General features: G+C 43.7%; 1 protein-coding gene across 1 annotated transcript in view; it reads right to left on the minus strand.

Annotated features, from left to right (window-relative positions):
• Positions 1-12,523, minus strand: part of GUCY2F (guanylate cyclase 2F, retinal) — a gene marked incomplete at its 5' end in the record, with an annotated part of 158,497 nt that overhangs the window by 15,520 nt on the left and 130,454 nt on the right. Inside the window, 1 exon segment of the mRNA XM_054719256.1 lies at positions 9,130-9,145. Coding sequence (XP_054575231.1) covers positions 9,130-9,145 — 16 coding nt within the window.

Genomic DNA, 12,523 nt, shown 5'->3' on the forward strand with positions numbered 1-12,523 from the left:
GCCCCTGGATCTGGGTGAGGCTGGGTCCCAGGCCTGGGTGAGGTCACGCGCCCCTGGGTCTGGGAGAGGCCACACGCCCCTGGGTCCGGGTGAAGCTGGATCCCGAGTCTGGGTGAGGCCGTGTGCCCCTGGATCCGGGTGAGGCTGGGTCCCGGGTCCGGGTGAGGCCGCATGCACCTGGGTCCGGGTGAGGCCATGTGCCCCTGGGTCCGGGAGAGGCCACACACCCCTGGGTCCGGGTGAAGCTAGAACCCAGGTCCGGGTGAGGCCGTCTGCCCCTGGATCCGGGTGAGGCTGGGTCCTGGGTCTGGGTGAGGCCGTGCGCACCTGGATCCGGGTGAGGCTGGGTCCTGGGCCCAGGTGAGCCCACACGCCCCTGGGTCTGGGAGAGGCCACACGCCCCTGGGTCCGGGTGAAGCTGGAACCCGGGTCCGGGTGAGGCCGTGTGCCCCTGGATCCGGGTGAGGCTGGGTCCTGGGTCTGGGTGAGGCCGTGCGCACCTGGGTCCGGGTGAGGCCACGCGCCCCTGGGTATGAATGAAGTTATATCCCAGGTCCGGGTGAGGCCGTGTGCCCCTGGATCCGGGTGAGGCCACGTGCCCCTGAGTCCGGGTGAAGCCGGACCAAACCAGAGAGAGTCAGACCTGCATTACCACCATTTGTCCACTATCCAGAGCTGAAAAGTCAGTGCCGACATGTACACATAAGGAACTGGTGGACATTGAAATTGGGTGTCAAAAGAACTGTTGGTCCAGAAAGAAACTCACTACAGACTGATTCATTTGCCTGTAAGCATAACTATTATTGCTCGTCTCACATTCAGTTCTTATATTTCTAGTGACACATGATCTCGCTCATCTAGGGGAAATGATGAACAACATAGACTGATGAACAAGAACAGAACCAGAAACAAGGAGGCATCAATCGGACTATCAGGCCTCAGAGGGAGGGTAGGGGAGGGTGGGGAGAGGGGGGAGAGATCAACCAAAGGACTTGTGTGCATGCATACGAGCCTAACCAATGGTTAAGATCAACAGGGGGTTGGGGCATTCATGGGGAGGGGTGTGGGAGGGAATGGGGGGATGAGGACAAATATGTGACACCTTAATCAATAAAGAAATTTTTAAAAAAAGAAAATGGAACCAACCAGTTAGAGGAATGAACTAGTCATATTGAAGATAGGAATCAAGAAATGATGTAGAGGGAAGACGAGAAAGACCTGAGAATAAAGAAATACAAAATAGCCCTACGAGACCTCTCTGATTCCATAAAAAAAAAAAAAAAACACAATACATCAGAATCATAGGCATAGTGGAGGAGGAAGAGGGAGAGTATAGAATGAAGAGTGTATTAAAACAAATAGTGGATGAGAACTTCCAAAATTTATGGAAAGAAATAGATCCATTAATCCAAGAAACAAACAGAACACCTAGTTACCTCAATCCAAAGAGGCCTTCTCCAAGGCACTTGGTAATGAAGCTGTCAAAAATTAATGACAACAAAAAAATCCTCAAAGCATCCAGGGAAAAGAAGAAAGTGACCTACAAAGGAAAACCCATCAGAATTTCACCCGACTTCTCAGCAGAAACTCTACAAGCAAGAAGAGAGTAGAACCAAATATCCAAACGCATGAAAGAGAGAAATTACCAGCCATGCATATTATATCCAGCAAAATTAGCCTTTAAATATGAAGGAGAAATAAAAACAGTCCAAGACATACAGAAACTGAGGGATTTTATCTCTAGAAAACCTCCATTACAGGAAATACTCAAGGGAGTTATTCTATCTGAAACAAAGAACATAAGGTCATAACACTACCAGTAACATTGCCAAAAACTTACAGCATAAACAGGGATAATTTGTGACAATAAAAACATACAAGGAGAAGAGGGACAGGTATAGACAGGCAAAGGAAGATGAAGAGCAGATGTACTCAAAAGGGAAAAAAAACACTATGGTATATATGCAACTTCAGTTTTTATAAAAATAATGGCAACCACACACAGAAATTTCCCAAAACAAGACATATAGCTTAGAAAACAAGAGGAAACATGTATGGAATACCACCATACAAAAACAACAGATAGAAGCATAAAGGAAGAGAACCAGTGGAGGCACAGAAAACAAAAGTTAAAATGGCTATAGGAAATCCTCATACATCAATAATTACCCTAAATGTAAATGGTCTAAATTCACCGGTAAAGAGGCACAGAGTAGCAGAGTGAATCAAAAAACAAAACCCAACCATATGCTGCCTACAAGAAACACATTTAAACAGCAGAGACAAAGGGAGATTCAAAGTAAAAGGGTGGAAAATGATTTTCCAAGAAAATAACATTCCCCAAAAAGCAGGTATAGCCATACTTATATCTGATCAAATAGATCTCAAGATAACAAAGATAACAAGAGACAAAGATAGACACTTTATAATGATAAAGGGAACACTACATCAAAAAAAAAAAATAACACTTCTCCTGATGTTGAAAAACATGGTGGCAGAGTAGGAGGATGCTGCACAGACATGCTCCCAGGAACAAGCTGGAATTACAACTGAATGGAAAACTCACAGGCGAGAATCCTGATACCCAAGGACCAAAGGTGGAGACAGCATGGAGACTGGTAGGAAGGGTGGAGGCACGAAAAGGCTGTCCGGGCACCCACAGACAGCAACTGAAGTCCCGGAGAGATATCTTAGCTATGGAGTGGGGGTGCCACTGAGAACTCTGGGACTAATCCCAAAGCTGGGCTCCCCAGCAGAAAGCACCAAACTGAGGAGGGTACCCACATAACATCTAGTTATGAAAAGCAGTGGGGTGCTGTCTGCCAGGGAGTGGCAACTGAAAGTTGGGCACCCTCTTAAAGGGTCAATGCACAAAAATTCCCTGTCCACCACCCACCTTGTGCTCTGGCAGAAGGAGGGTGAAGTGGACTGGAGCTGTGAGAGTAGAACCCAGGACTGGGGACTTGGGGAGTAGAATTCAGAAGGCAGACACCCCAAGTTCCCCGGGCTGTGTCATTCCCTCACACAGTGGAGGACATCTTTCCCACATAGGCATCTGCCTTGCCTGGGGGAAAGACAGTCCACACACCCTATTGGAAAACACCTTGCCCTGAGGCCACTTAAGAGATTAAAAGTAACAATTAGCCTCCAGGCAAAAGCAACTGCCCCACCCTGTTGAAAAAACTCTCGCCATACCTGAGGATGATTGCCTGGGAGCAATTCAAGTTGAAATCCTATTAGTCTGTAGACAGAGGTGGTCTCTGGAGGCTTTGAGTCTTTTAACACTGTCCTGCACTAGAGACTGAGAGGTCTAGAGGATCTACCTAAAACATAGTCACAAACCCAAACAGATGACCAAAATGAGGAAACAAAGAAACAAACCCAAATGAAAGAACTAGAGAATTCTCCAGAAGAAGAGATAAATGAAGCAGAGATAAGAAATTTATCTGAAACAGAGTTCAGAGTAATGATGTTAAAAATGCTCAACAGTATGAAAAAAGATATAGTAACTATGAAAAAAGAACAGTCTGAGATAAAGAATGACATAACACAAATAAAGAACACATTGGAAGGAATACACAGCAGATTAGGGGAAGCTGAGGATCGAATCAGTGAATTAGAAGACAAAGTTGAAAGTATCACTCAATTAGAGAACCAAAAAGAAAAAAAACAATTAAAAAACAGGAGGAAAGCTTAAGGGAGCTATGGGAAAATGTGAAACATAACAATATTAAAATAGTAGGTGTGCCAGAAGAGGCTGAAAGGAATAGAAAATGTGTTTGAAGAAATAATGGAATAAAAATTCCCTAACCTGGTAAAGTAAAAAGTCACGCAAGTTCAGGAGGCATGGAGAACCCCAAACAAGAAGAACCCAAACAGACCCATGTCCAGACACATCATAATTAAAATGCCAAAAATTAAAGACAACGAGAGAATCTTAAAGGCAGCAAGAGAAAAAGAAAACTGTTACCTACAAAGGAGTTCCCATAAGGCTGACACCTGATTTCTTATCAGGAACTCTATAGGCCAGAGGGAATGGCATAAAATACTCAAGGTAATGGAAAGCAAGGATCTGAGAGCAAGATTACTATATCCAGTAAGGCTATCATTCAAAATAGATGGTCAAATAGAGCTTTCCAGATTAAAAAAAAAAAAAAGGCTAAAGGCGTTAATCACCACCAAGCCAGCATTACAAGAAATGCTAAAGGGAATGCTGTAAGGAATTGCTGAGAAGAACAAACAGAGAGAGAGAGAAACCTACCATACAGAATTAAAATGACTATAATTAAGTACCTCTCAATAATAACCCTAAATGTAAATGGATTAAATGCTCCAATCAAAAGGTGTAGGGTAGCTGAATGGATACAAAAACATAACCCAATTATATGCTGCTACAAGAGACCCACCTCAAAACAAAAGACACACACAGGATGAAAGTGAAGGGATGGAAAAAATTTTTCCATGCAAAGGGAAAAGAAAAAAAAGCTGGAATAGCAATACTCATATCCAACAAAATAGACTTTAGAAGCATCATGCTAAGCAAAATAACCCAGTCGGAGAAAGATAAATATCATATGATCTCACTTATTTGTGGAATATAATGAACAACATAAACTGATGAACAAAAATAGAGCCAGAGGGGGAAAATATACTAGAATATAATAGAAGTAATCCTGTTATTTGCAGATTTTTAATATTTCCTACAACTTTTGTGATATCATACTATGTTAGTACAGTTTTGGTAAATTATTATACTTAAAATCCTCTTATTCTTGAAATATTAATGTTTATTGCATGTAATATATGCAAGATAATTTGTCTTGAATAATTAGTATTTTTTCATGTAACATTATCATATTTAAAGTCATTTTTCTTGAGACATTAATGTTTATTGCATGTAACATTATTATATTTAAAATCATTTTTCTTAAAATAAAAAAAAAACTGAAAAGAAAAAATAACACTTAATATATATGCACCCAACCAGGGAGCACCAAAATACTATATTAAAGAGCTACTCACAGAATTAAAGGGAGAAACACATCAAAAGATAATTATAGTTGGAGACCTTAATACCCCATTGACAACTCTAGACAGATCAACCAAACCAAAAAAAACACACAAAACAATAAAGAAATATCAGCCTTAAATGAAACACTAGACCAAATGGATATAATCAACATTTACAGAACATTTCATCCAGGAACATCAGACTATACATTCTTCTCCAGTGCGCATGGAACATTCTCAAGGATAGACCATATGTTGGGTATGTTGAGTCACAGAACAAGCATCAACGAATTCAAAAAGATTGAAATTATTCCAAGTATATTTTCTGACAACAATGCCATAAAATTAGAAATCAACTGCAAAAAGGAAATAAAAAAAACACCCACAAATACGTGAAGATTAAACAACATACTACTAAAAAATGACTGGATCAAAGAAAAAATAAAAGATGAGATCAAAAGATATATAGAGACAAATGAGAATAACACAACATATCAAAACCTCTGGGATGCAGCGAAAGCTATCATAAAAGGGAAGTTTATATCACTACAGGCCTATCTCAAAAAGCAAGAGAAGTTTCAAGTAAACAACCTAATATCACATTTAAAAAGACTAGAGAAAGAAGAACAAAAGCAACCCAAAGTTAGCAGAAGAAAGCAAATAATAAAAATCAGAGCAGAATAAAATTAAATAGAGAACAAAAAGACTGTAGAAAAAAATGATAAAAGAAAGAGCTGGTTCTTTGAAAAGATTAATAAAATTGACAAACACCTGGCTAGACTCACTAAGGAAAAAAGGGGAAAGACCCATATAAACAAAATCAGAAATGAGAGAGGAGAAATTACCACAGACATCACAGATATACAAGGGATCATACTAGAATATTATGAAAGCATTTATGCCACCAAATTCAATAATCTAGAAGAAATGGCTAAGTTCCTAGAAACATATAACCTTCCTAGACTAAATCATGAAGAACTGGAAATCTAAATAGACCAATCAACAGTGAGTAAATTGAAACAACCATCAAAAACCTCCCAAAAAACATAAGTCCAGGACCAGATGGCTTCACCAGTGAATTCTACCAAACGTCCAAGGAAGAATTAAAGCCTATTCTTTGCAAAGTCTTCCAAAAATTTGAAGAAGAGGCAATACTTCCTAACACATTCTATGAGGCCAATATAACCCTAATACCAGAACCTGGCAAAGATAACACAAAAAAAGGAAATTACAGACCAATATTCCTGATGAGTACAGATGCAAAAATCCTAACCAAAATACTAGCTAATCGAATACAAGAGTACATCCAAAAAATAACACATCACCATCAAGTGGGATTCATTCCAGGGGCACAAGGATGGTTCAACATTTGCAAATCAATCAACATAATACACCACATTAACAAAAGAAAGGATAAAAATCATATGATCTTGTCAATTGATGCAGAAAAAGCATTTGATAAGATACAACATCCATTTATGATTAAAACACTCAATAAAATAGGAATAGAAGCAAAGTACCTCAACTTGATAAAGGCCATATATGATAAACCCTCAGCCAATATCATATTCAATGGTGAAAAACTGAAAGCTTTTCCCCTTAGATCAGGAACAAGACAAGGATGTCCTCTCTCACCACTTTTATTCAACACTAGAGGCCCAGGCATGAAATTCGTTCTCGGGTACAGTCCCTAGGCCTGGCCTGTGATCAGGGCCATCTTCCCCAGCTGCCCACAGCCAGCCCTGCCCTCTGATGCCACCCGTGCCTGGTTCCCCATTCACCATGGGGGGTGGGGAGGTACCAAGAGGTGATCAGTGCACCTCATAGTGATTGGTTGAGTGGTCCTCTGGTCGTTCCACTATTCCATCAATTTGCATATCACTCTTTTATATATATAGATGTGCTCCAATCCTTCCACTTCCAGGGAACAGGGCAAAGGAGTGTTGCTGAAAGTGATAAGGGAGGCAGCAGGGCGAACTTTATTTTGGTGGGGGGAGTTTCCTCCTGACGAGGGGCTTCAAAGGACAGCAGCCTACTTCTGCTACCCTCTGTCTCCAGAGACAAAATTTCTGATTGGCATCTGGCAGGACAGAGCAGTTGCAGGTACAGGACTGGGAGCGCCTTTCTGCATGCAGCTCTCTGGAGAGTCTCTCCCAGCCAAGGAAAGCTTTGTTCTAACCATTTCTCTCAGATCCAGGGCTGCTGGGTGGTCTGGGGCAGGAAGGAAGAATGGAGGTGGGGCTGGGCAGGGCAGGGCAGGAAGAAGTATGGGGTAGAAGACAGGAGGGGATGGGGAGGGAGAGGGTGTAATCTGTGTGTATATGGGGGGGGGAGGGCTGGTGCAGAAGGAGAGCTGGGGTCAGCATAGGAAGGTTTGGAGGTACTGGGGGAGTAAGAGGGACCAGCAGATGCCAAAACAGGGGAAAGGGTCTATGGAATCAGGTGGGGGTCCTCGAGGGTGAGTATAGACTAAGTCCCTTCCCCAGAACCTGCCATCCCAGGTGGCTAGTGGGAGGGGTCCATAGCGAGGTGCTGAGCCCCCTACATTTTGTGTCTGAGACTCCAGAACATGTGGCCAACACGCCACACCCCTGCCACCCCCGCTGAAGTGCTGCCATTTGGAATGCATTTGCAGACATATGGATTGTTTTTAAGTTAATGCTTTTTAATTCACTCTGTTTCCCACTTGTCGTTTTTTATTGAAAAGGCGGATTCTGCTGGTGTGTGTTCCTTTGCAGGGGAAGCAGGGGTGTTCTCCACAGGCAGAGATCCGATGAGAAACAGAGACAAAAGGCCCAGTGATATATTGGGAATGAGTAAACAGGATCAGAGAGCAAGGAACAGGGAGAGAAATGCACAGGGTGAGACAGACAGCCACAGAGAACCCAGGAAGGCTAAGGGAGGGACTCAGCCCTAAGGGTAGAGCGAGTGTCCTGAGAAGTCCTGCTTGGTAAGGCTGATCCCTCCACCTCCAACTAAGGCCCCTGGGGCTGAGCTTGCTCTCCTCTGCACTCTGGTTCCCTTCAGCATAGATATGGCTGAACTGGCCTCAGGGAAAGGACTTGAAGGATGCTGTGGGCAATGGACAGAGTAAGCAGGACCAGGGTAGCCAAAGGCTAGGTATCCAAAATCAGACATAGAAAGGAGGACCTGGAGGCATTCCCTCCCAGGTCCCCGCACACCTTCTGTTTTTGAGCAAAGCCTGAATCCCAAATCCCCGTGCCACGGCTCTGGAGAGTGGCGGCCCTGGCCTCCTGTACTGCCTATGGTGAGTTCTCTAACCTCTCTGAGCCCTGGCTATGCCACCTGTAGGACAGGAGCACTGGTGGCTGAGGTTCTAAATGGCTCAGGGGGCAAGGAGACAGAGCATGGTCTAGGACACCTCGATTTGGTGGTTACATCTGAAATCCCAGGAATTTTTGGCCTTGGCTGCTGCCCCCGGCTCACATTTATGTAGGACTTGCACAGACAGGAGAGCCGAAAGCTAGCACTTCCTTCGCAGCTGAAAACCACTTCATCCTCCCCCTTCCCCCAACCTGCCACCCCTCCTCTCCTCACTGGTGCCTGGTACTCAAGAACCTTCCCAGAAGCCAGATTAGACACACAACCTAAGACCCACAAAGATATCCCCAAGCCAGCACGTGGTGGCTGTGTAGACAGTTGGGCAAACACAGACACACCACACAGGGTGCTGTGGATGGGGATAGAGCTTCCCGGCCCAGTGAGAGGGCTCATTCCGAGGAGCAGTGGCTCCGTGGGTTTGTTCACCTGGGTGCAGCTCCCAGGCCTGGAGTTGGTGAACTGAAAGCCCAGGATAATTAGAGCTAACTACATGTGTGCAAACAGCCACAGAGGATGCCTGGGCTGGCCGCCCCTCCCCTGGCCTGACCCTGTGATCCCACCCCAGTGATCCCACCCCAGCAAAGGGGCTTCGCTGGCACAGCTGGGGCTGAGCGCCTGGGGAAAGGGCATGCAGGCAGAGAACCCCTGGGGCCCTGGGGTTGGGGTGAACCTTCCACTTCCAGAACGCCCCCGCAATTACACACTCCAGTGCACACTGTGGCCCCAGGATGGCAGGTCGTGATTGGGTTAAGAATTGGACCAGAACTTGGTCCGAGCTCCCCTTGGCCTTGAGCTGAGTGGGTCCTGGTGGCATGGGCCCAGCATTTGGGTCCTTAGGTTTCTATTATCTTGGCCTCCTGAGCATTCTCATCTCTGCAAAGATTCAAGACGGGGCTCTCCTTGTATCCTGCCACGGGGAGTGCCTGTCTGGAGGAAGGGACAGAGTCTGGTGCTTGGCTTTTAGTGATCAGTTTGTCTCTGCCTGGATGTGCCACAGGACCCCAAAAGAGTGACTTTTCTGAGCTTTCATTTGCGTGTTCATATGGTGCATGCTTCCTATGAGATGCGGAGTCCAAGGGGAAGGGGAAAGGTGTGAATTCCTCATGTGTGAATGAGGCTTATACTTTGAACTCTAGCCTGAATCAGTGATCTAATTTTGTGGTTTCAGGAGCCTTTGGTGGATTGGGTTGGAGTGGTGGTGGGGTTGGGTTTTACATTTTTATAGAGGCCCAGTGCATGGGTGGGGTCTGGCCGGCCTGACGTGATGGGAGCCCCTGATTGGTGTGGGGGTCCCCACTGGGGGTTGGGGTGGCTGGGACGAGGCGCCATGGTCATTCTGGTCATTCTGGTAATTCCACAGTTTTGGTCACTGGCCTTTTATTATATAGGATAGTACTAGAAGTACTAGCCAGAGCAATAAGGCAAGAGAGAGAAATAAAAGGCATCCAAATAGGGAAGGAAGAAGTCAAACTGTCACTTTTTGCAGATTACATGATGTTGTATATAGAAAACTCTAAAAACTCTACCAAAAATCTAGTGGAAACAATAAATAAATACAGTCAAGTTGCAGGATACAAAATCAATGTGCAAAAATCCATTGCCTTCCTGTATACCAACAACAAAACTTCAGAAAAAGAAATGGAGAAAACAATTCTGTTTGCAATCGCAACCAAAAGAACAAAATACATAGGAATAAACTTAACAAAGAATGTGAAAGACCTATATACTGAATATTATAAAACATTATTAAAAGAGATTTAAAAAGACACAATGAAATGATAAAATATCCTGTGTTCATGGATTGGAAGAATCAACATAGTTAAAATGGCCATTTTACCCAAAGCAATATACAGATTTAATGCAATCTCCATCAAAATCCCAGTGTCATTTAAAAAAAAAAATACAAGAAATCATCAGATTTGTATGGAACCACAAAAGACCCAGAATAGCAAAAGCAATCCTGAAAAAAAAAAAAAAAAGAACAAGGCTGGAGGTATCACGCTACCTGACTTCAAAATATATGACAAAGCTACGACAATCAAAACAACATGGTATTGGCAGATAAACAGACACACAGATGAACAAAATAGAGAGCCCATCTATAAAACCAAACATATGTGGACAGATAATTTTCAACAAAGGGGCCAGAAATGCACATTGGAGTAAAGATAGTCTCTTCAATAAATGGTGCTAGAAAAACTGGAAAGCCACATGCAAACTAATGAAATTGGATTGCAGTTTGTCCCCAGGTACAAAAATTAATTCAAAATGGATCAAAGACTTAGACATAAGACCCAAAACTATAGGTCACATAGAAAAAAATATCAGTACCAAACGTATGGACCAGGGTGGCAAATAACATTTTATGGACTTGACCCCAAAGGCAAGGAAGGTAAAGGCAAAAATAAATGAATGGGACTATATCAAACTTAAGAGCTTCTGCACAGCAAAATAAGCGAACAACAAAACAGGCAGCCAACCATATGGGCGATAATATTTGCAAACTGTAGCTCCGACAAAGGTTTTATTTCCAAAATATATAAAGAACACATGAAACTCAACACCAAACAAATAAACAACCCAATCAAAAAGTGGGTAGAGGACCTGAAAATACACCTCTCCCAAGAAGACATACAAACAGCCAATAGATATATGAAAAGATGTTAAACTTCACTGGCAATCAGGGAAATGCAAATTGAAACTACAATGAGATACCACCTTAAACCAGTTAGAGTGGCCATTATCAACAAGATAAACAACAGCAAGTGTTGGAGAGGTTGTGGAAAAAAGGGAACCCTCATTCACTGCTGGTGGGAATGTAGGCTGGTACAACCACTATGGAAAGCAGTCTGGCAATTCCTCAAAAATTAAAAATAGAGCTACCATACAGCCCAACAATACCACTCCTGGGTATATACCTGAAAAAACTCGAAATCATTTATACGCAAAGATATATGCACCACTATGTTTATTGCAGCATTATTCACGATGGCCAAGAGTTGGAAACAGCCAAAGTGCCCTATGATAGAGGATTGGATCAAGAAGATATGGTATATATACAAGATGGAGTACTACATGGCCATAAAAAATGATGAAATAGTGTCATTTACAACAACATGGATGGACCTTGAGAACATTATGCGAAGTTAAATAAGTCAAACAGAGAAAGCTAAGAACTATATGACTTAACTCATATGTGGAATATAAAGCAGAAACTTATATACACAAACAGCAGTGTGATGGTTGCCAGAGGGAGGGGGAGGGGGAAAGAAAAGGGTCCTAATATGAGGTGACAGGAGAAGATTTGACTTTAGGTGGTGGGCACATGGTCCTATATACAGATTTTGCAAATTAGTAATCCACACATGTAACCTATATGTTCGTGTAGACTAATGTTACTCCAATAAAATTTAAAATAATGGAAAAAAATAAAATAAATTCCTATATAATAAAAGTGTAATATGCAAATTACTGAACGGCTCAATGACTGGTCGGCGGGAGGTGGGGCCAGCAAGTGGGTGGCACCAGGCCAGCCAAGGTGCATGCCAGGGGGCAGAGGGAGGGGGCAGCAAGAGGGGGGGCAACAGCAAACAGCAGTGGTGCAGGGGTGGTCAGGAGGGCAGGGCCGGCTCCTTGCTTGCCAATGCAGTCCCCTGATCAGTTTGCTCAGTCACCTCCCACAGAGGGAGGCCACCAGTGGGGCAATGGGGGGCAGGGCCAGCCACTTGCTACTGGCGCTGTCCCCTGATCAGCCTGCCAGTTGCCTCCTGCAGAGGGAGGCCAGACTGTCGCTTAGGCCCGCTCCCCATGGGGAGCGGGCCTAAGCCATCAGTGGGACATCCCCTGGGGGCTCCCAGACTGCAAGAGGGTGCAGGCCAGGCTGAGGGACCCCCCTGAGTGCACGAATATTCATGCACCAGCCTCCAGTAAAATCAATTAAAACATGTAAACAATAGTGCACTTCATAGGAAAGCCAAATTCTGGGCAATAATTTAAGAGAGAAAGATGCAACTCATAGTCTAAAAAATGTGGGAATTTTAACAATCTTACTCACTGTAGCCATGTATATATATATGGCTAATATGCTAAGTGTCTGACCATCTGACCAGTCGCTATGACATGCACTGACCACCAGGGGGCAGACGCTCAATGCAGGAGCTGCCATAATGTG

The sequence above is a fragment of the Eptesicus fuscus genome, chromosome 1 (genome assembly GCF_027574615.1).
Source record: "Eptesicus fuscus isolate TK198812 chromosome 1, DD_ASM_mEF_20220401, whole genome shotgun sequence".
NCBI classification, from domain to species: domain Eukaryota; kingdom Metazoa; phylum Chordata; class Mammalia; order Chiroptera; family Vespertilionidae; genus Eptesicus; species Eptesicus fuscus.